Source organism: Macrotis lagotis, chromosome 2, assembly GCF_037893015.1.
Source record: "Macrotis lagotis isolate mMagLag1 chromosome 2, bilby.v1.9.chrom.fasta, whole genome shotgun sequence".
Lineage (NCBI taxonomy): Eukaryota > Metazoa > Chordata > Mammalia > Peramelemorphia > Peramelidae > Macrotis > Macrotis lagotis.
The window spans coordinates 251,259,533-251,283,604 of record NC_133659.1 but is presented as its reverse complement, the minus strand read 5'-3'; the positions used below and the strand labels follow the sequence as shown (position 1 = coordinate 251,283,604).

Genomic DNA, 24,072 nt, shown 5'->3' with positions numbered 1-24,072 from the left:
AAAAAAACAATACTATAAGCAAACAAGAAGATCAAGGACTAGTTTACCTGTCAGATCAATGGAAAGAGAAGCAGTTTATGATTAAGGAAGAGATGGAAAACATCACTAAAGACAAATGATGATTTCAATTACATTAAATTAAAAAGGTTTTGCACAGATAAAACCACTGTAACCAAGATCAAAAGAAATGTAGTAAACTGAGAAACAATCTTTACAACTAATGTTTCTGACAGAGGACTCATTTCTAAAATATACAAAGAAATGAGTCAAATTTTAAAAAAAAAGCCATTCCCCAGTCGACAAATGGTCAAAGGATATGCAAAGGCAATTTACAGATGAGATCAAAGCAATCCGTAGTCATTTGAAAAATTGCTCTAAATCATTACTTATTAGAGAAATGCAAATTAAAGCTTTTCTGAGGTATCACCTCACACCTCTCAAACTGGCCAATATGACCAGAAAGGATAATGATCATTGTTGGAAGGGTTGTGGTAAATCTCGTTCAACCTTTCTGGAGAGCAGTCTGGAACTTTGCTCAAAGAACAACAAAAATGTTCATACCCTTTGATCCAGCAATACCACTACTGGGTCTATACCCTTAACAGATGATGAAAAAGGGTAAAAACATCACTTGCACAAAAATATTCATAGCAGCCCTGTTCGTGTTATCACAGAATTGGAAATCAAGTAAATGTCCATCAATCAGGGAATGGCTTAGCACACTGTGGTATATGTATGTCATGGAACACTATTGTTCTATTCGAAACCAGGAGGGATGGGAATTCAGGGAAGCCTGGAGGGATTCGCATCAGCTGATGCTGAGTGAGATTAGCAGAACCAGAAGGACACTGTAAACCCTAACAGCAACATGTGGGCGATGATCAACCTTGATGGACTTGCTCATTCCATCAGTGCAACAATCAGGGACAATTTGGGGCTCTCCACAATGGAGAATACCATCTATATCCAGAGAAAGAACTGTGGAGTTTGAGCAAAGATCAAGGAATATTACCTTTAATTTAGAAAAAATGAATTTCTTATTGTCTGATCTTGCTATCTACTGGACTTTATGTTTCGTCCTTAAGGATATGATTGCTTTCTCATCACATTCAATTTGGATCAATGTTTACCATGGAAACAATGTAAAGACTGACAGATTGCTTTCTGTGGTCGGGTGGGGGGAGGGAAGTAGGATCAGTGGAAATATTGTAAAGCTCAAAATAAAAGAAAATCTTAAAAAAATAAAGACCATCTGATAACAATAAAACTGTCCTAGTCTACCTTTGAAGAAAAGGCTTCTAGGTTACAGAATTGTTTGGATTTATTTTTCCTAGGGATACTTTAACCTCCAGTCTACTAAGAGACTTGTCAGAAGTCAGAGAAATGATGGACCCAGGCTCGATTGAATTTCTAACTTGTCTGGGCAAGCAAAATTCAGCCTACTAAATTATAATCTAATCTCCTAATTTGTTACATATCTAGAGATCTTGCACACTGCATAAAAACTCTTTCCTTCATTCAAAACACTAGTCATAGTTTCTGATAATATGATCATTGTAAAGTGAAGCTCTTAGGGATCTCACAGGATATGGAAACTATAAAAGGTAATTTTTACATCTACACAATGTAATTAACCTATATATGAGAAGAAATTCCCCTCCTCCCCCAAGTTTTTAATATACTCTGCCACTAACTGCTATTTCAGTGCCTCGGGGTCAAGTTTCAAAGGTAGGCACCAAATTTTGTGTGTTTCAAATATTTAATTATATTGTACAAATGGAGAGTTTCAGGAGGTCTGACAGATCTCTCAGCATTTAGCACAACCTTCTTTATAAATTAGGCTGTTAACTTTTATTAATACCTTTAAAGCCATTTTGAAACAATTACTGTAATCTGCCTTTATTCAAAAGCTCAGGATCATATTTATGTGTGATTGATTCCAGCTCCTTTTATGTCATGAAAGAATTCTGAAATGTTTTCATTAGAGCTTTCTATATCTGTTGTTACTTAATATTCTGAAAATGTTAATGGAAAGATTGGCTTCTGAAGATGAACTAAAAAGTCCAAAAAGTTGTTAGGGCAATTTTGTAAGTTTTAATAGTTCCCTTTCATCAGTCACAGTTTTTAAATGAAATAAGTATTCTAACTTTCCTCTCTTCCTCCAGTTAAAATAATTTTGAATCTGTTATATACTGTGTAGCTCCCTACAAACCATTAGTCCACAGAGTGCTTTAGTAATCTTAAGAACACCAGATGAATATTTAAAAAAATATTTCTCTGAATGACAGGTATGTATAACAATGTTTATAGTATGACTGTGGCTGTCTGACAGGAAGCTTCTATTGTTTCTTAAACTGTTTCATGATGTTATTTTGCTGTACCAGCTATATAATTTGCATGAGATGAAAGAGTCTGCAAATGGAAACCACTTTCTGAAATGTTGATTCTAACTGAAAAATACTTTGGTAGTAGATGATTAATTTTATTATTAATTTGAATTCTAATACTCATGAATTTATTTTTTTTATCAAAAATGTTCTATAAATCCTATTAATTCAAGGTCACATTTTGTTCTGAGCCAAAGTTATTCTGAGAAGAGTGTCAATTTGATTAGTGATTTCAAATGTCACACATAAAACTATTAAACTATTATTTCATACATACAGAAGTCAAGGTTGGATTTTGAATTAATCACATTTGGATTATCTTTGTTTGTTTTTACTAAAGAACATTAAGAAATTTATAAATCTGTGAGATAGAAGTTGTGATTATTCAGTAGTGTAAATAAATTTAGTTGTGATTTTGGTATAAATGTTACTTCCTCTAAGCCATCCCAAAGGAAAACTATCTCAGGCTGAAAACATTTTGTGAATCTCAAAGGCAGGTAGTTGGTACAGTGGATAGAGCACTGGCCCTGGAATCAGGAGGATCTAAGTAAAAATTTGACCTCAGATACTTGATACTTATTAGCTATGTGATCTTAGGCAAGTGACAACTCCATTGCCCCAGAAAAATAACAACAACAAAAACAAACAAATAAAAATATAAAGTTCATAAGCCCCAGTGGTATATTTACCTCTAACACTCATCTAGAGCTTCTGTCATCCAACTAATATGGTGCACTAGACCATGGCATCATGGCTTGTGCCATGACAAGCACATAAATTGGATCTGAGTGAGGATAATTTTCTATAAGTCATCAGCCTCACTTTCTCTTCCAGAGACATCTGGGATCAATAGCCAGATATGAATCAGGACAACTGGAGATGGCTCTGGATGTGAGGCAATTAGAGTTAAGGGATGTGCCCAAGGTCTTACAGCTAGTAAATGTCAAATGTCTGAGGCTGAATTCAAACTCCAGTCCTCTGAACTCCAGGATCAGTGCTCTATCCACCACACCACCTAGTTGAACATTAGTTTCATGCTTGCCTGGGTTCTGTATATTGGATGATGGTCTTGAGATTTCCTAGTCACCAATGGAAGAAAACATGGATGTGTCCTTGCTCCCTTGCTTTTTAAAGCTTTAAAGTTTTTTTTAAAACATCCCATGATGTTTTCAGTCATGTTATCAAATACCTTTACTGAGGATGAACACAGTATCAAGGTCAGCTGTGGTACTGGAATGATAAACCCTTCAAATTGAAAAGGCTGCAAGCCAGGACAAAAGTGGAGGGAATGCTGGTGCATGATCTTCTGTTTTCAGATGATTGTGTATTCAATGCAATCTCTGAAACTGACTTACAATAAAGTATGAATGAATTCTCTGCTGCTGGGGCAGCTGGGTGGCACAGTGGACAGAGCAGGGTCCCTGGAGTCAGGAAGACCTGGATTCAAATCCTACATCAGACATTTAATAATTGCCTAGCTGTGTGACCTTGGGCAAATCACTTAAATCCATTGCCATAAATAAATAAAATTTAATTTTTTTAAATTCTTTGTTGCATGTGCTAATTTTGATCTAATAATTATCATCAATAATACACAGGTGCACCATCAGCCAGCATCACACTATTCATATGTGGAACCATCAGTTATAGCAAATAGAGAATTCTTGAATACCATGGACAAGTTTACTTACCTTGACAACGTACTTTCCAGAGAGATACACATTGATAATGAAGTTGACACACACATTACCAAAGCTAGCTCAGTTTTTGGGAGGCTCTGAAAGAAAGTGTGGGAGAGAAGAGGTGTTAGACCGATTATGGAGCCACAGTGCTGACCCCATTGCTATATGCCTGTGAAATCTAGACAAACTACCAGAACCATATGAGGAAAAATGAATCACTTTCATTTAAATTGTCTTAGGAATATTCTGAAGTTCACCAGGCAGAAGAGGATAAAAGACACTGAGGTCCTTTCTTGAGCTAAACTGCTATAAAGGGTTAGCCATGTTGTTAGACTACCAAACTAACATTTATCAAAAAGACAAATTTATGGAAAATTTGCATAGGGCAAGTGCTCACAAAGGTGAGTCAAAAGAAGTGATACCAAGACACCTGGGAATGTCTCTGTTTAGATTCTTAGAACTGATTGTACAGCGTGGGAGACACTGGCACAGGACCTCCCAGCATGATGTACCCTCACCAGTGAGGAACGCAAAACTGAAGCAGCTCAAAGAAAAAAAATATCATGCATAAATTTAGAGTACCTATTCACATGTACTATTTGTGACCAATCTGAGCTGATCAGCCATAGTTGGGTACATTGTACTTTGTCTCAAACAAAGTGATGTCATTTCTGTCTTCCATGATAATGCAGGATAAGAAACAACTAACCAATGGTGAATGAAATATTTTCTTCAGTTCTCACTCTGAGAAATTTTATGGACAAATGTAAAACATTTGTAACTGAATTCAAAGGAAAAAAAGAGGGAATATCAACAAGGTATAAGCCTCCCTTAACAACCCTCATGCTCCCAGTGGGAACACACAAACGAGTATAAAATGACCTTCACATTTGTGCTGAGGGACTACACCAAGATTCCCCCTCTTACTTCAGACATTTTAGTTTTTGCAAGGTAATTGGGTTAGGTGACTTTCCAAGGTCACATAGCTAGGTAAGTGTCTGAGGCTAGATTTGAAGTCAGGTCCTCCTGACTCCAGGGCTGGTGCTCTATTGTGCCACCTAGCTGACTCCCCCTTCTTCACACCTTTTAAAAACTGGTATATTTCATCTGTGACTTGATCCCAGGAACAAGAGGTAGACATTAATCCTGCCTAACTGTGTGAGGAGACATAGGCAGTATGTCATGGGGTATTTGCCTGGAACGTTCTCTAGTTACCTGTTAGCTGCCTATTAGCTGATGCTAATTAGACTTTTTAAAAATCTCCTTTATTGATTTATTGACCTCCAATCAAATGAACCTATGTGGGATTCTAACATTTCTGAGCTGAGGAATTCCTAATGCAACTTTATAGTCTAATTTACCAGTAAAGGGATGATAATTTTTTTCCTAAAATGAGTAATGGGTAATACCAAGAAAAAAGGCTAAGACACAAAAGAATTAAAAATGTAGAAAATGACAAAATGTAGGAATAAAAATAGGATCCTAAGAGAAAGACTGTGAAAACTAAGGGAAGAATGTGTCCTAAGTCCTCAAAGAAACTACAAAGGTCTCTTTGCAAATATTATAAGCAAAGAAAAATAAGTCATTGTCTAAAGAAATACAAAATCTTATGAAAACCTAAGAGACCATGGAATAGTAAAAATAAATTCCAGAATTGTTCCAGAAAAATGAAATCCTTAGGAGAAAATTAGGAATGAATATATGTGAAGTTGTAACTTTCAGTTAAGTGATAAACAAAAAGATCATTTAAGAGACTAGAATTAAGATGAATTTAGAGCGTAAAGTTTCCCCAAAGAAATGAGTGATTAATAGATTTAGAAAATGAAATCACTCCATTTCTCAGAGTGTTATGAAAAAGTAATCATCAAAAGTATTCTGTATTGATTTAAAAAAGAAAAACAGAACAATGAGATGGATAAGACAAAGAAGCAATTGAGCTCAATACTCAAATTGATCAGGGTCCCTGGCTTTCACTTACATGTATATAAAGAATGGCTTCATAAAATGTAAAAAGCATTGCTCTTAGAGCCAGAAGACCTTAGTTTGAGTCCTGAAGCAAGGGAACTCTTGGTAGAGAGAAAATGTTGTAATCTTTTTGAAACTTTTCCATATTATGGAGGGGTTTTCCATTCTGTGTTGACTCTGCAATCTCTACTTCCTCAATCATGTTGGACTTTTGGTCATGCTCTTTGGGATAAGAGAAGATTCAACTCATTCTCAGTGAGTGCTACCTTAGCCACTCTTGGGGACCACTCCTATGGTGTGAACATTGGAGAATATCTGGAGCCAGGTGCTAAACCATTCATCATGGAAATGCATTTAAGCAAAAATCTGCCGAGGCCAAACTCTTTTCTCTTGGACTTCCCACAGGCTTCCACTTGGTTTTTCTGAGTTAGATCCAAGTGGTCTGGTCATGTTGCTGGAACAATAATGCCCTCAGTTCTATATAGCTGAATCTCTGTTGATCTAAGCTTATTTTCTTTCATTTTTTTTTCCTTTTTAAGCACTTTAGTCTTTTAAACCTCAAGAAATCTTGGTGCTTCCCCAAAGAATTTAACTGGTAAATTTTTTGTAGTTATCTGTGAACTTTATGTAGTAACCTATGAACTTTCTGTCAACTTTTGCAGTAACATGTGAATTAAAATCGTTCCCCTTCTCTTACTCTCCTGAGTCAGAAATTGGTGAATTCTTTTTCCCAAAATGAACTTGATCATTAAGTCCCTTTTCATGAAGTCCATTTTCTCTGATCTTCAAACCTACCTTGCACAAATCATTTAACTTCTCCGAATTCTGTTTTCCTCAGCTATAAAACTGGAGTTAGCCTCCAGGCTCAAAGATCTTTTGGGACAAAAAAGATTTGTAAAAGAAAAGTATAATAACTTGGAAACTACTGTGCTGATTTAATTATTTTTTTTAGGTTTTTGCAGGCAAATGGGGTTAAGTAGCTTGCCCAAGACCACACAGCTAGGTAATTAAGTGTCTGAGGACAGATTTGAACTCAGGTACACCTGACTCCAGGGCTGGTGCTCTATCTTAATTATATAATTTGTAAAAGGAAGCAAGCTGTATGTAGTAGAGATTTGTAGCTTCACATTTATTTCTCCTTAACTTATCTTTGCCCATAGCAATGCTCATGCTTACTGATGTTTGTCCAGTTAAAAAAAAAAGTATTAAAAAGTATGGAAAAGTGAAAACATAAAATGTGATTTATTATTATTATTACTTTTTTATTGACTCTTCTTTTTCCATGATGTTCGTCAACTGTGAAAGGAAATGAATTGGGCTTCTATGAGTTAGATAGAATATTTTTTCCATCTACTCAGTGCTTTCAGATTCAATGTTTTAATAATATTACTCTTTATTTTTAGTAAAATCATTCTGAAATCACAATATTAACTTCCACTCTTAAAAAAAAACAAAAAAAATGATCTTTAGAAATCTTTAGGGAAGCCATATCATACACAGAAGCTGGAGGAAGGATGCTTTAGTTGGCTAAAAGTACAAATGAACAATTTTGCTATTATTTCATTCACAAAGAAAATTCACAAATATTGAAAAGGTTGCTATGGTCACTTGTTAGCAGAAGCCACAGAGGGGAAAAATATCATAATGGAACAGAAAATTCAAGAAAAATCATTTTTGAAATATCTTAATTTATTGAGAGACTTTGCATATTATTCATTCATTAGACATTTCCAATTTGGAGTAAATAAAGTTAGTTGAGTACATGAAAAACAGCATGAAATAATGGATAGAGGGTCAGATATACATATATATATATATATATATATATATATATATATATATATATATATATATATATACAGAGAGAGAGAGAGAGAGAGGCTTGCTGAATTTGCCACTAGCAAAATTACTTAATCTTTCAGTGACCCAAGGCAACTCTAAGAATCCAAATTACAAAGGAATTGCTGCTCTGCACATATGGAGGTGGTTTCTATACCTGGAATTTCCCTTTACAATAAAATAACAATTCCAACTTCCCCTTCCATCCTCTTTCAGTCCCCCAAAATTGCACCACAAATGTGGGGTGGATTTGATGTATTTAAAGAAAATACAAGGAAATGTTCATAGAATCCTAGAATGTCAAAATGGCAAAGATCCTAGAGGTCAATTTATACAAACTCCTTTTATGTAGTATATAGAAACTAAGATTCACAGGTCAGGCCAAAAATCACACAGATAGCAGTTAGATCTTCTGACCAAATCCTTGCTTTTCTATTAATATAGCAACTATTAGAGAAACAAACATGTGTAGACCTTCTCTACATCCACATAAATTAGTACCTTCCCCTGCAATCTTAAAGAATTGCTCAGAGTACTAAGAAATTAGTCAATTTACCAAGTATTTGCCAGAGGCAGCATATGAAGCCATGACTTACTGACACTAAGGTCAGTACTCTTTTCACAACATCACATTGCCTCCATTAGTTGGCAATAACATGTGTAAATAGGACCGTGTTATAAAATCATTATTTTAAACTTACTTAATATCCCCTTTGTTATTTGATCTTCAACAGATGATCGTTTTCAAATAGATGATGTGCTATACTCATGATACCGACCAAAAAGTTGGTCCAACTTAAATTAGTAACTAAATTTCTCATGAAAATCAATCAGAAACAGGAAATTCCAACTTGCCAATTGCTCTAATGGTCAAATGTCTTGAGACATATTTAAACACTGTTTCCAAGTCCAGGGCCCTGATGGAATCATGTTTGAGGAAAAAAATCTTCTTCCAGGCCCATCATGTAAGGTTATGTAAAGAAAAAAAATGACAATTATAAATTTTATCTAGAAATACATCTTTATTTGCTGATTTAATTGATATTATACAGTGCCAGTTTGGGTGGGAGGATAAAGATTAACATTCTATCACAAAAATCAAGAACAACTAGAAAAAAAGTGGTTGGGTGTATTCATATTTAAAATTTAAAACAAAATGTTTTTATCTTTTTCTAAATCATTCTTCAACTGTTGTAATATATCTGAGTATTTGTGCTTTTCAAGGTCACTCCCAGAAAGCAAATGAAGGATTTAATCTATTTATTAAACTTCTTTCTTTTTTTCTTCATTCTTTCTTTTTTTCTTCATTCTTTCCTCCTTTCCTCCTCTCTTTCTTCTTTCCTTCCTTCATCTCTTCCTTCCTCCCTCCCTCTCTTCCTTCCTTCCCTCCTCTCCTCTTCCCTTACTCCCTCCCTTACACTTTTCCTTTCTTCCTCCCTTCTTCCCACTCTTTCTTTCTCTCTTTATCCTTTCTTCTATTTTCTTCCTTCTTTTTAGTCTTCTTCCCTTCCTCCCTCCCTCCATTCCTTCCTCTTTTTTATTTCTTCCTCCTCCTTTCTTTCCTCCCTCTCTTCTACCTTTCCTCCCTCCCTCCCTTCCTTCTTCCCTCTCTTCCTTTCTTCTTCCTCCCTTTTTCTTTCCTTCATTAGTTCCTTCCTTCCTCCTTCTTTCTCTCTCTTCCTCCCACCCTTCCTTCTTCCTTTTATTTCCTTCTTTCATTCCTCTTTTCCTTTATTCCTTTCGTTCTCTGTCCCTTTTTAAAACAGATTTATGATTTCCTTGCTTTAAGGAACTCCAAATTAGGAGCACCTGGACCAATACAAATTATCACCTGATAAACAGTTCATATTCTTAGAAAATTACCTGAAAGGTGGAGAAATTATATAATTTCACCAGGATCACACAGCCAATACATAGCAGAGGCATTCCTTAATTGAACTCAGGTATTCCTGACTTTTAGATTATCTCCCTATCTTTTATATCATTCTGACGTTGCACCTTTCGTCATTAATTGGTTCCATGAAAATGAAAAATAATATTGAAGATCATAAGACCATAGACATGAACTGAAAAAAATAACCTCAGACACCATCCAATGCTTTAGTTTTCCAAATTAGTAACCTGAAGCCTAGGGAAATTGAGGAAAATCACAAAGGTAGAATTTTAAAAAGTTGATTCTTTAGCAACATTCTATAGAGTAAAGATATATTTCTGGAGTGCCAAAATTTGATCTTTAAAAGCCAAAGTAAGGGGAGGCTAGGTGGCAAAGTGGATAGAGCACCAGCCCTGGAGTCAGGAGTACCTGGATTCAAATCTGGCCTCAGACACTTAATAATTACCTAGCTGTGTGGCCTTGGGCAAGCCACTTAACCCTGTTTGCCTTGCAGAAAAAAAAAAACCTAAAAAAAGCCAAAGTAATAGAAGATGATGGAATGATGGGAAACAGTGCAGTGAATTCCTCTCTATTAACTTACTTCTTTTAACAGATCTAGAAAATGCACCAAACCAAATCTTGATAGAGAAAACCATAAAAATTCAGTCTATCTGTTGTTCACCTTAACTCAGCACAAGACAACAGACTCTATCTGGTCTAATTCAGCATAGGTCTTCATACTCTGGAGACTGGTGAGGGAAATACAACTGCAAGTGGTACTGAGACTTGAGTGAATAGCACTGACTGTATCCTATGACTCAATTCTGGTACTAACTCAGTTTCCTTTCTAGCTTTATTCAATTGTGATAATTGTAAGAAAATCATATTGAATTATTTGATTGTGACCCCAAATGTTTGGGAATCTTGGTCACCTCCACCTGCTTTTAGACACCTTAATTAAGGACCTAGGTTACACTGATTAGAAATACAAATCTGGTCAGATTTGAAGACTGGTGCAAGGAGTTTTCTCACAATTACACATCTCAAGAAACTAATGTGTCTTAACTGACTACTAGTCAATCAGACAAACACTTGAGGAAAGTGACAAACCTCTTTTTCTGATTTCAAGGAATTGCAACTGTTTGTGCTCGCTCTCCCAATTTGAAAAGTCCTAATCTTTCCTGAAACTGGAAATAAGATTATCTAATTTCAGATCGTGGTTGTTTTCTTCTTATTAATTTCTTATCTGATTAATTGTTTTTAATGCATGAAAATCTGCTCCTGTATTCAGGGTCCAGTGACAAAATTGAGGAGTCTTATCCTGATTTGTTAGATAATTGACATGCTTTGCTTAATAAATTGATATGCTTAGGAGATTCAGATTTGTTTCCTCAATAATTTCATCTTTCACCCACCATACTAACCAGTTAGAAGCACACTGTGTGGAGTCTTTAAGCCCCCAGTGTGAGACTGTGTATTAGGGCAAGAGGAAGTCTCACACTTCCTTAGTCTCAATCCAAATTCAGACAAGACTGTCCTCAAACACACACTGGGGTGCTCTTATTGCTTTGATTCTCACTACTGTGTCCTATATTGCAGACTGAGGGTGGAATGAAAAAGGGGTCATATAATAGTACTATTCTCTAGTAGGGAGATCTTGGGAGGAATATAAAGAAAGAGGAAGTGCAGAGATTAGCATGAGCTAGAGTGGCAAAAGCAGCAGTAGTGTCACGTAGACCACAGGAGTAAAGCAATAAGAAATTTTTTTTGAATGTTCAAAGGACTGGAAAAAATAGAAGAAAAGAGCTGACTCACAAAGCAGACTGAAGAGAAAAATCTGAGTGACAAGACGAATAAAAGAGCCTGGACATCATATTGTTAAAAAAAATCTTATCACAAAAGTACTCAGTTAATATGGAACAAATTGGATATGGAACATACATGATGGAACATATGATGTCTTTAGTTGTCATCAGAAATTGTGAGATATATGTTCTTTACTGACAGAAAAGTTCTACTCATTCATGCTACCTATTAGAAAACACATGTAACTAGCAGATCTTTGGAATTTATCTAAATTGACTTTGGAAATCAATCTTTGGACATCTTCTGATAAGAACATAGGCTATTTATTAATGGGAAAGCAGTGCTATGTTTCCGGGACAGTTCACAGTAACTCCACTTCTGAAGATCAGCAATAATGAATAAGAGTACCACCAGAAACATTATGATCATATTATAAATGAGAAAATTTCTGTCAGAGGAACTAATCCCCATCATCAGTCAGAATCATATCTCACAAGATGCCTAAGCATAAGCCTAAGATCTGAGTTGATACTGAAACTTACCATGACTACCACATTCTGTCTCAGTGCTTCTTGGCCCCAGAAGGCCTCCTTGCAAACCCACTGAAAGAATGATGCCAAATCTCTGCCTTTTTAGAAGTCTCTACTTAAGGGTGCATCTAGGTAGTATAATGGATAGAGCACTTGCTTTGGAGTCAAAACAGGAGTTTGAATCCAGTCTCAAACACTTGACACACTCACTAGCCTGTTTGACCTTGGGCAAGTCATTTAACTGATTGCCTTGCATCCAGGCCCATCTCTAGTTGTCCTGATTCACATCTGGTCACTGGACCCAATGGCTCTGGAGAAGAAAGTGAGGGTGGTGACTTAATATAGCCTCCCCTCAATCAAATCCAGTTCATGTGCTTATGGCATCATGTCCCCTGATGTCATGGTCTCTTCAAGAAGAAAAGACAAACATCAAGTTCTACTTAGGGACTATCCTTTTATTCTGTAAAAAGACTGCTTTTTATTTTTAGCCAGAGACTATAAATGGCCACAGATTAGCTAAATAGTGTCCTTTCTTCCAGATGGACCCATATTGTGATTATTAGAAGATAATTTGACCTCTCCCATATCAATAGAAACAAAGAATTTCTGAATTGAGGGGTAGGGGACTGGAATTATCCCTTGAAAATAGAAAGCCTATGAGAGGGCAAGAACTTCAGAGTCTGGGCAACACTGAGCAAGAGATGAATGAGAAGTAGGGGGGAGAATCAATTGTATCTTCAACTGAGTTGACCCAAGTTGACCTATAAGTATTTAACCCCAAAAGTAATTTATGCTTAGTAGGCAAATCTTCCTGGAGACCAGATTCAAGAAACTATTGTAAAGGACAGTTGTCTCCTCCCTTCTAAGAGTAGTGCCAATTTGTCACATAAACTTAGGAAAAAAAAGGAATTAAAGCTCATATTTAATTTTGGGGGTTTTCTTAAACCAGCAGGCAAAGTTCCGTCTATGGTTCTATAGTCCCAAAAGATCTGAGACAAGTGGTATGGACTCATGTTATAGATAAAACAAGATTTGTTAAATTTGAAAATGAAAAAATATAAAAATAAATAATTTTGAACTATCTAGTATGTTCAAACCTCTGGGAATCAATATTTCCGTGATTTTTTAAAAAGATTATTATTTAATAATTTATGGAATCAATCAATAACATGTATTATAAACCAGGTGGGAACAATGAAGTGATGCCCATTAAATCAATGATTAAATGTAGTGGAATTATTCAATATAATTAAACAAATTTCTAGTGTTATGTTTATGAAGAGATTTCAGCAAGAACATTGTTTATGTTATTGCTTAGAGCCTATGAATACTCCTTACCCTGCTCATTTAAGTACAGTTCTCCTCAATCTATCCTAAGGTATTACCCAGAAGTGATGCCAGTTGGCAACTATTCCTGAACCTTGCATAAGATAAGGGAAGGTGGAAAGTATATGCATCTAGGACCTTTCTATGCCTTTGTTTATAGCTTAGCCCAGGGATTGCCAAACTACAACCTGAGGGTGAAATTTGGCTTGCTACCTGTTTTTGTATGGTCTATAAGCTGACTGATTTTTTTAACATTTTAAAATACAGTAAGACTTTATTTTTTTTAAATCCAAAGTCTTTATGCCATTTAAAAGCAGGAAAAGAGTCAGGTTTAGGACCCAGGACATCATGCTCTGATTCCTTGCCTACTTTTCCTTTCAGTTCCTGGGTAATATGTGACTGGTCAGACCTCATCTCCTTTGTCTGAAGATTTCTCTTATATATGATTCTCTGTGATTTTTTTCTTCAATTTTCTAATCAGGACTCAGTCTTCTGAGTTTCTACATCTTTGAAAATAGATTATGTTAGAGAACTCAGCTGAAATTCTTCCAGTTCCTTGGCAATCTTGGCTCTACAAGTGTTTATGAAAGTGTGTCACAGGTGTTGGAGGAGATGTTTTCAGTACACACCCCTAGTAAAAAAAAAAAAAAAAAACTAATGCACCCTGGTGAATTGATATTAATTGCATAATAAATAAGGAACACACCAGGGGGTACTCATAAAAGACAGAACTAGAAAAAAACACTAACTTCTTGAACCCTGAGAGAATTAGTCAGGCCCCCTTCTAGGACCTTGATGAACCAATTCAAATAGAATTGGGGGAATTAGCCCCAGAGGGAAAAGAGAAAAGCCAATGAGTACAAAAATTACTTCGAAGTAACTACTAGATTTACAAGTCAGTCTTCCATAGATACTCAATCTTCTGGCTGTGATTATTAAGGACTTCTTTGGTTCTACTCAGACTGAAGAGAAAATAATTACCAATACATCTTCAAAACACACTAAATTTAATATTGCAAAACAAAGGAAATTAATTTATCACCTGATGAAACAGAAAATTGTAAATTCTTAAGAGAGCACAAAACCACTTTAGGATGATCCTAAATGATTCAAGAGAGAAATTACAATCTTAAGAAAATTAAGAGGGAACAAGGCAAAATTTATGACCTACACAAAAGAAATATTTAGCAAAATAAAGGCAAAACTTGAAACCACAGTAGCAAAAAGAAAGCAAAAAAGAAGCAATAGAGAGAACAGCTGATTGGAAATAGAAATACCCAGAAATGAAGGATAATTTGGAAAAAGAGAAGTAAAAATAAACAACAAAAGCAAACATGATTGCTATCCAAGCAAAATCTATTTCTCTCACAAATAAGAAGCACAGAGACAGAGGATCATAAACTTCCTTGAAGATTTTATGACAAATCATAAAATAAGTTAAAAATATAAGAAATAATATAACAAATTGACCAGAACTTCTGAACAAAGAAAACACATTCCAGTTGTATTTAGTGCACGGACAACCTCCAAAAAAAGGGTGTAGGGAAACCCTCTGCTCTACACTCCAAAAACAAAATTAAATTTAACAATACATTATAAAAAAATTGAGGGGGTGGGGGAAGGTTCAAATTAAAATGGACAGGAAATTTGATAACACATGATTATTTTGTATCCACTAGAAATAGAAGGAAATAAAATAATACATTTTGACATTCTAAACAATCCAGAATGAGAGATCCTGGAAACCTGAACCTATTCATCAATGAAGAAAAGGATGAATATTTTAAAGAGTAGCACATGAAACATCCTCTCTCTCCCCTAATCAACTCTAGATGTTCAATAGAAATGCCAGCAAGTCCTTTTCTTCCTTAAGGATTATACTCAGGTGCAGCTAGGTGGCACAGTGTATATACTCACACAGCTGGATACAAGAAGACCTGAGTTGATCCGACCTGAGAAACTTACTAGTTGTGTAAATCTGGACAAGTCACTTAACCTTGTTTGCTTCAGTTTTCTCATCTATAAGATAAGCTGGAGAAAGAAATGGCAAATCACTCCAGTATCGTTGCCAAGAAAACCACAAATGGGGTCAGAAAGAATTAGACATAACTGAACAACAAAGGATTATACTCAATTTTTCTGGGCAAATAACTCTTAGCTATAAGTTTAGATCTTTTTCTTCTAGATTATCATATTTCAAACTCTTCTCTTTTTTGTTATGGTAATGGATAAATTATGTGTGGTACTATAATAGTTCCTTAATACTTAAATTCTTTCTTTGCTTATAATATTTTCCTTTGTCCTAAAATGTTTGAATTTTGGTTGTGATGTCCCTGGGAGACATTTTGGGGTTTCTTTCAGGAGATGACCAGTGAATACATCTATTCACTTTGCTTTCTGGTTCTAAGATATCTGGGTACTTTTTAAAGATTTCTTGAAATTTATATCTAGATCTTTTTTTGAATCCAGAAGGCCTAATGAGTCTTAATTCCCCCCCCAAAAATCTGTTTTTCAGGTTTGTTAGTTTTATTTTGGGATATTTTCAATTTTTTAGACTTTTTTTGTTTATTATTACTTAGTGAAGTCATTAACTTTCATTTGATCCATTATAATTTTAGGGGTTTTATTATAACTCTTATGCCAAGATATTAATTCCTTTTCCAATTCTTTCTTCTATAGCTTTCATTTCTTTTTTTCTTCTCAAACTCTCATTTCATTTATTTAAAATATTGTTCTTTTTTAACTTCTTTATGTAGTCTACTAATTCTAGATGATTTTGAGCCCAAATTCAAAAAGAAATTGTGTGAATTAGCCCCAGAGGGCTGATTTTTGACGCTTTGTTTGCAAATTTGGATTTATTCTCTTCTGCTTTTTTAGACTTTTTTTTGGTTTGCTCGTTCTTCCAGTCCTCTTCTTGACTTTTTACTTGATGACTTGTGTAGATTCAGCCACAAAAAAATCTGGTCTAGTATTATTCCTGCTTTCTTGAAATTTTGACTATTGTGTTATTCTAGGATTTTGGAACTAGCTGGGATTTTCAAGTTTTCAGTATTCCTTAAGGATCTGATCCAGGGCAAAGTCTGATTGCTGCCCCTCTGATCTTAATTTGGTAAATTCTTGTCCTAAGTTTGGGTCAGAACAGGAGTAGAGTATTCATTGGACTCAGTGCTATCAGCTCTGTTGGTTCAGTTAATGCTGGGGAAAATGTAGTTGGTTCAAGGTTTGAGTAGATAATGAAAGAATTCATGTAAAAGACAAACTCTGACCCAAAAGAAATTTTAGAGACAAAAAATTTTATTTAAGTATTCTTGCAGTTAGCAGAAGCTAAAGGAAAGAAAGAGTAAAAGCAGTTGAATGCTTTAAGGAAAGCAGCAGTAGCAGCTGCATCAAAAACATGTCATCCTGAAAATATGAATAATAAGGAGTAGGAGAGGTTACCTGGGGGATCTCACTCACCAAGAGTGGACTAGCTTCCCACAGGAAGACAAGTAACTCAACTGAGGCATGAGTTGAACTTTTAAAGGAAATTTAGGTGCATATGGGTAGCTCAGAGAACAGAGATGAATTAATTTAGGTATGTGGTGATAGGGTTAGTAACTCAGGGAACAGCAATTGAGGTAATTAGGGATTTATAGATGAAGGTTGGAAAGTCAAAGAATTAAACCTTTCAGGCCAAGGCAGGGATTCATCTTTTTTTGTTGATAGAAACTTTTGAGCCTGGGAACAGGGATTTACTAGACTTCTCTCCAGGGAATGGGTAAGATACTTTACTAAAAGTTCATTGACTTCATCTCATAGTTTGGAGATTGGGATGGGGGGTGGGAGGTCAGTATTAATGTAAGGTACATTGTCAGTGCAGAGGGAAGAGATTAATTATAGAACATATTTCACTGAATATTTCTCCTGCTTCACAACCTCTCCCTAGACAGTGTCCTATATGTGACATGATCCAACCCAGGTCCCACAGACTTCTCTATATTTCTATGCTAAACTGAACTGGACAAAGGACTTACCACAACTTTTTTTGTATTTCTTTGTGCATTTTCTTGAACTATTTGGAGGAGTATTGTGGAGAGGAGCTTGATAGTTCTGCTTCCTACTCTTCTGCTATCATAGAGCTCCCCATCTCAACAAGAAAGTATTAAGCATCCATCTAGTTATAATGCTAGGTGCTAGTGACATAAATAATAAGAATGAAGCAATTCTTATTCTTAAGGAACTTACATTATAATGATAAAAATAACAAGTACATATAGAGAACAAGTGTAAAGAGAATAAACACAAATAAATACAATGTAGTTAAAAATAATGTAGTTTGGGAAGGAATGCATTATTAGAAAAGCCTTCATGAGGAAGATGGTGTTTGAGTGTCTTGAAAAAAGGAAGTGATTCTATGAGGTGAATCTGGGGAAGGTGTGTAGAAATGGGATAGAGCAGAGCAAAGATAAAATAGATGGAGCAGTATATGAGGATCAAAAATAAGGTCAAACTGGCTGAGTCATAGAATATAGGCTTGGGTATAATGTTAAAGTTATGTTGTAATGTCAATTGACAATAAATATTTATTAAGTACCTACTGTTTTCTGGGTACTGTGCTAATAAGTCACAATCACTATACTGTAACCTAGGAATAATAGGAATCCACTGGAATTTATGGACTAGAGGTAACTATAGGAAAGATTGACTGAAGTGAAGAGAGTCTTGAGACAAGATGCTCTGTAAATCGTCTAGGTGTGAAAAACTGAAGGCCTGAACCCAAAGGTGGGCTATATAAGAGGAGTATGAGCCAAATGTGAGAAGTATTCAGGAGAAAAAAATCAATAAAATTGGCAAATGATTGGATATGCGTAGTGAGAGATAGTGTGAGCAGTAGATAATACTGCAAAGCTTGCAAACCTGGTGGTTTGAACAAAAATAAAAAGAACTAGAAGAAAGATGGATTTTAGAGGAAAGATAGTAAACCCTGCTTTCATTACATTGCATGTTGATTGGATAGTTTTTGTCCTTCATTATTACAAGAGATCAAAATGACACATCTATGTTTGAGACAAATTACAGTGTATTTGATTGTGGCTGATCAGACCAATATGAGCTCAGAATGCTCCACCACAAGTTGGGTACACATAGTCCATGTACACTTGAGGTGGGTACTCTAAACTTATTAGATGTCATGTTTCCTTTGAGCTGCTTCAGTTCTGCCTTCCTCATAAAGGGCAGCACTCTCACTGATGAGGGCATGCCACGCTGGATTGTCTTGTGCCAGTGTCTCCCATGCTGTACAATCAATTCTAAAGTTCTTCAATGAAACCTCCAGTATGTTTTGGTATTGTTTCTTCTGACCCCCTTGTGGGCACTTGCCCTGTGTGAGTTCTCCATAAAATAGTTTTTTTGGCAAGCTAACATCTGGCATTCTAAGAACATGTTCAGTTCACTGTAGTTGTGCTCTCTGTAGTAATGTAGGAATGGTAGGCAGTTTAGCTGGAGAAAGGACCTCAGTGTCTGGTGTCTTCCTTCTGCCAGGTGATCTTCAGAATCTTCTTTAGACAATTTAAATGGAAGCAATTCAGTTTCCTGACATGGCACTGGTAGACTGTACAAATTTCACAGGCATATAGCAATGAGGTCAGCTCTGTAGACCTTAAGTTTGGTAGTCAATCTAATATCTCTTCTCTCCCACACTTTCTTTCAGAGCCTCCCAAATGCTGGGCAATGAGTGTGTCAACCTCATTGTCAATGTGCACCTCTTTGGTAAGGACACTGTCAAGGTAAGTGAATTTGTACTTAAAACTTCTCCATTTGCTGTAATCAATGGTTTTACATATTTATGGTGTGGTTCTGGCTGATGGAACATCCATGTTTTCTTGGTGTTAATTGTTAGACCAAAATATAGACAAGCAGCAAAGAATCAATCCATACTTTTATTGCATTTCAGCTTCAGAGGCTGAATTGAGTGCACAATCATCTGCAAACAGAAGATCATGCACCAACACTCCCTCCACGTTTGTCTTGGATTGTAGCCTTTTCAATTTGCCATCAGTGCAAGTAACTGACCTTGAGGCCATCCTCAGTGAAGGTATTTGATAGCATGACTGAAAATGTCATTCTAAAAAGTATGGGAACAAGAACACATCCTTGTTTCACTCCATTGGTGACTGGGAAATCTCTAGAGCATCATCCACTATCCAGAATGCTGACAAGCACACTGTCATGAAATTGACATACAAAATTGATGAACTTCTTTAGGCAACCAAATTTTGACATAGTTTTCCATAAGCCCTAACAACTGATGGTATCAAAGGCCTTGGTCAGATCTACAAATATTACATACAGATTCTGTTCTTGTTCCAGGCATTTTTCCTGGAGTTGTCAGGCAGCAAATACCATATCAACTGTTCCTTGACCTCATCTGAAATCACACTGGCTCTCAGGCAGGTGATCATCTTCCAAATGGAAGATCAGCCTATTGAGAAGGACTCTCCCAAGAATCTTACCAGCAATGACTAAAAGAGAAATACCTCTGTGATTGTCACAGGACAATCTATTGCTCTTACCTTTATAGAGAGGGATAATGGAAGCAACTCGAATTCTTGAGGGATAATGTCTTCATGCCATATAACCTCGAAAATTTCAGTCAGTTTTTGGATGAGCAATTGACCCCTCCCCACACCTCAACTTGGAATAGAATCAGCTCCAGGTGCTTTGCCACATGAAAAGAGCCTAATGGCATTCAAAACTTCTTCAGTTGGAATTTCAGCTAGGTACTGATTGGCTTCTGCATTGATTGATGATGGTCTGTGTTCAGCCCATCTCTAGGATCATGACCATATTGTTGTTAATCAATGTGGATCCATCAACACAGAGTAGTTCAGATCCAACATATGTCTTTGACCCATAAATAGCCTTCAGGATATCATGACAGCATTTTGTTTATTACTGTCTGCATAAAATTGAATTTCCATCTACCTTCTCACTGAGCCAAGAGTCCAGCATCTCTCTAAGCTTCACTTGGACTTAACTTTTGATGGAATTAAATGCTGTCTTCTTAGAAATGGATGAACTTTCCTGCCAGTAAACCTTGTGGAGTTCTCATTTTTCATTTAGCAGCTTCTGTATTCCTCCATCATTTTTATCAAACCAATCTTGGTATTTGTGAATGTTCAAGCCCAGATAAACAAATGCAGAGCTGTATACCAGATCTCTGAAAGCTGCCCACTCTTTTTCTGCTCAACTATTGTCAACTGTTGGCTCAGTTTTCCCTCCAAGTTAGCAACAAACTGTTCCCACCCAGAGACACACCCCTATTTGACCTCTCTGCTCAAGATTCAGTATAAAATGAGATCAAATTCCAACCTGGGGTAGCTTGGCCTTTAAGGAATATGATTAGGTTGTTTTTTCTTTCATTTGTTGCCTTTTTACCCACTCCCCCCACCTGACACTTTGGGTAAAATCACTCATAGTTTAGATGTGGTTCATGTCTAGGGTCTTCTCAAAGGTTCAAGTGGATAAATATTTTATAAATACTGTGAATCAGGTATGGACAGCTTATACAAAAGAAATGGTTAACACACATAAGATCCACAGTCATGTATTGTTAGAAAAACATTATTTTTTTTTAGTTTTTTCAAGGCAATGGTGTTAAGTGGCTTGCCCAAGACCACACAGCTAGGTAATTATTAAGTGTCTGAGGCCAGATTTGAACTCAGGTACTCCTGACTGCAAGGCCAGTACTTTATCCACTCTGTCACCTAGCCGCCCCATAGAAAAACTTTAAAAAAATATTTTTCTTTAAATTCCCAATACTCAATAAGATGAACATTTTTATATACAAAACAGAACAAAAAAGAAACTGGCACATATAATTTTAGCACTTCACCCTGTATGAGTTATCTCACTCTAACCAATTCAATATATTAGTTTCATAGTTATGTTGCTTCTCTGCTGTCTACTGACCTGTCTTATATGCTCTTCTGTGCATTTAAAAATAATTTATTCTATTTTTTTAGATTTAAGTCAAATTTTCTTCTAACTTCCCCCAATCTTCTTCCAACAACAAAAACAACAAAATTTGGAAAAGGAAAATATTCACAGTTAGCTATGTTTGAAAATATCTCATTTTGCACTTCAATTTCACCTCACTTTTAAATAAGAATTTTGTCATAAATCCTCTGGAAAGGAGTAAGGCATTGCACTGATTAGAGTTCTTATATCTTTTTAAATGGTTTGTCTTTATAATTTTGTAATTATTGTATAAATTGCTTTCCTGGTTCTGCCTTTTTACTATGTATCAGTTCAAGCAAGCTTTCCCAAATTAGTTTGAAGCTATCCTTTCTGTCATTTCTCATAGAACAATAATATTTTATTTTCATATTCCATAATTTGTTCAACCATTCCTCAATTGTTAGGCATGCTTTAGTTTCTAGTTATTTGTCACTACAAAAAAGTAGGGACTACAAAAAGTACTTGATCTGCTTTCTTTAGGTTAGGCTAGGGGATAAGTTCATTATCTGGTTAGTGTCCCTAACTTTACTTAATAATAGCTTATTATTTTGGTGCTGGGGAATATGCTAACCAAAAAAAAAAAAAAACAAAAGTGAAGATTGTAATTGAGTAGAAATTGACCTGAATTTAGTACAACCATTATCACTACCTGGAATTGGGGGGAGGAGGGTACCCTACAATTAAAGAAAAAATCCAATCAAAGTTGTTTTTTCCTTTAATGCATTACAAAGCATATAAAATCATCATCTTGTCACATTCATCTAATTTCTAAGAGTTTTTCAACTTCCAGGTCAAATAAAGTCCCCAAAGAATGGTTACCAGATTTATTTGATTGATTTATTGCAAAAACTATCACACACCTCCAAAGTCCAACTGACAATTTGTTAGTTGCCTTTTGGTTTTTAGCCAGTATGTTCTTCCTTACTGTTCTTTTTTTTCTTTTGAAATTCTCTTTAGTATTTTACAGAATATCTCATTACTTTTCAGTACACACATCTGTTTATATTGCTTTACTATTAAAAACACAGAGATATGTGCATTATATTTGTTTTGGGATTTCTAAAATACCCTAGATACAGATTAGATTTCTCTGTTCAATATTTATATCGTTTCTCTGGCCATCAAATAAGAATTGAAATTTGGAAGGATTTTTTTTTAAAAAGGATTTTTTACTCTATATGTTAAGAAAGCAAGAAATATCTATTGGAATGATCACTTTTCAAATAATTTATTACTTTGGAAGGAGGGAGTAATTCACACAAAATATCAAGATATTTCCAAATAGAAATGAATATTAAGCTTCTTTGAGTCAAGTTGTAAGAAAACTTTGAAGCTTGGCAGATCACCAACCCATTGAAAGAAGAAATAACCTACTCCTTCTATGAAAATGACTGAGAAGAGTTTGATAGATTGTGTGTTTTTAGAAGTGTGAGAAAAAGCAATTGAACTTTTTATTTGATAGAAACAGCCAGGCAAAACAATACTTGTTGTGAAAGTGAGATAGATCAGAACCCTACTTAATAGTATTTTGAAATTTCTAAATGTAGTTATGGCAGACTTCAGAAAACAATCCCAAGGTTTTTCTGTGTTTTCCACAAACCATACATACTTTCTTGACATCACATATACTATCTCAAATAGCCAAAAGTATAGCTTTTATGGAATGCATACTCACTAGGCCATTGCCAAGAACAATGAGTGAGGACTCAGAGGGAGCTTGATTCTAAAATGAGCTTTCTGGAGGCAGAGCTAAAGTCAGGGACACGCCTGATCTCTCTCATATTCACCTCCAAACAATTTTAAAATAATATCTCAAAACAATTCTGTAGCAAGGGAAGCAAGAGGACAAGGTGAAACAATATCCCAGGCCCCAAAAACTTAGAAGGTTAACAAGAAAGGTCTGTCTCACTGAGTAAGAGGGAAATGGAGTCTTGCACACATGGCCCCCCCGTAAGCCAACAATGAACCCAGGGTACCTGTACAAGGCAACCAGTAGCAGATCTCGGAAGCAACTGAAAATGGCACAGCAACTTCTAGTACTCTCAGTCAACAGACCAGAAGGGGATTTTGCAATTGGCTAGAAGAAGATTACAAGGGACCATTTGCTGGCACTGTATATAGCTGGTACTGATGGATTATTATATTGCTTATAAGCAGTTCTGGGTCGCAGTTGGATCCATGATGACAATTTGAGTGCCAATAGGAGCATTAGCACTTACAGCTACAAGACAACAGGACATCAAATGGTATTTTTAAAATCAAATAAGAGAAATTAGGCATGGACCAATATCTTATACCCTATGTCAAGGTCAGATTGAACTAGGTACAGGATTGAGACAAAAAGGATGATACCATAAGACAGTTAGTAGAGCAAGGAATAATTTATCTGACAGATCAATGGAGAAATAAAGAACATTAAGAAGTGCAAAATGGTTAATTTTCAGTCCATTAAATTAAAAAGTTTTTGCACAAACAAAAATCTGTGCAACACAGATTAGAAGAAAAGCAGAAACCTTAGAAACAATTTTTACAACTAGGTTTCTGATAAAGGACTCCTTTCTAAAATATATATAGAGAACTGAATCAAATTTATAAAAATGAAGTCATTCTTCAATTGACAAATGATAAAAAGATGAAAAGGCAGTTTTCAGATAAAGAAATTAAAG

General features: G+C 35.5%; 1 protein-coding gene across 1 annotated transcript in view; it reads right to left on the bottom strand.

Annotated features, from left to right (window-relative positions):
* Positions 1 to 636: 636 nt before the first annotated feature.
* LOC141514700 (coiled-coil domain-containing protein 91-like) overlaps positions 637 to 24,072 on the bottom strand; it is a 500,695-nt gene continuing 477,259 nt past the window's right edge. Inside the window, exon 4 of the mRNA XM_074225709.1 lies at positions 637 to 4,164. Coding sequence (XP_074081810.1) covers positions 4,148 to 4,164 — 17 coding nt within the window. The 3' untranslated portion in view covers positions 637 to 4,147. The remainder of the gene's footprint in view (positions 4,165 to 24,072) is intronic.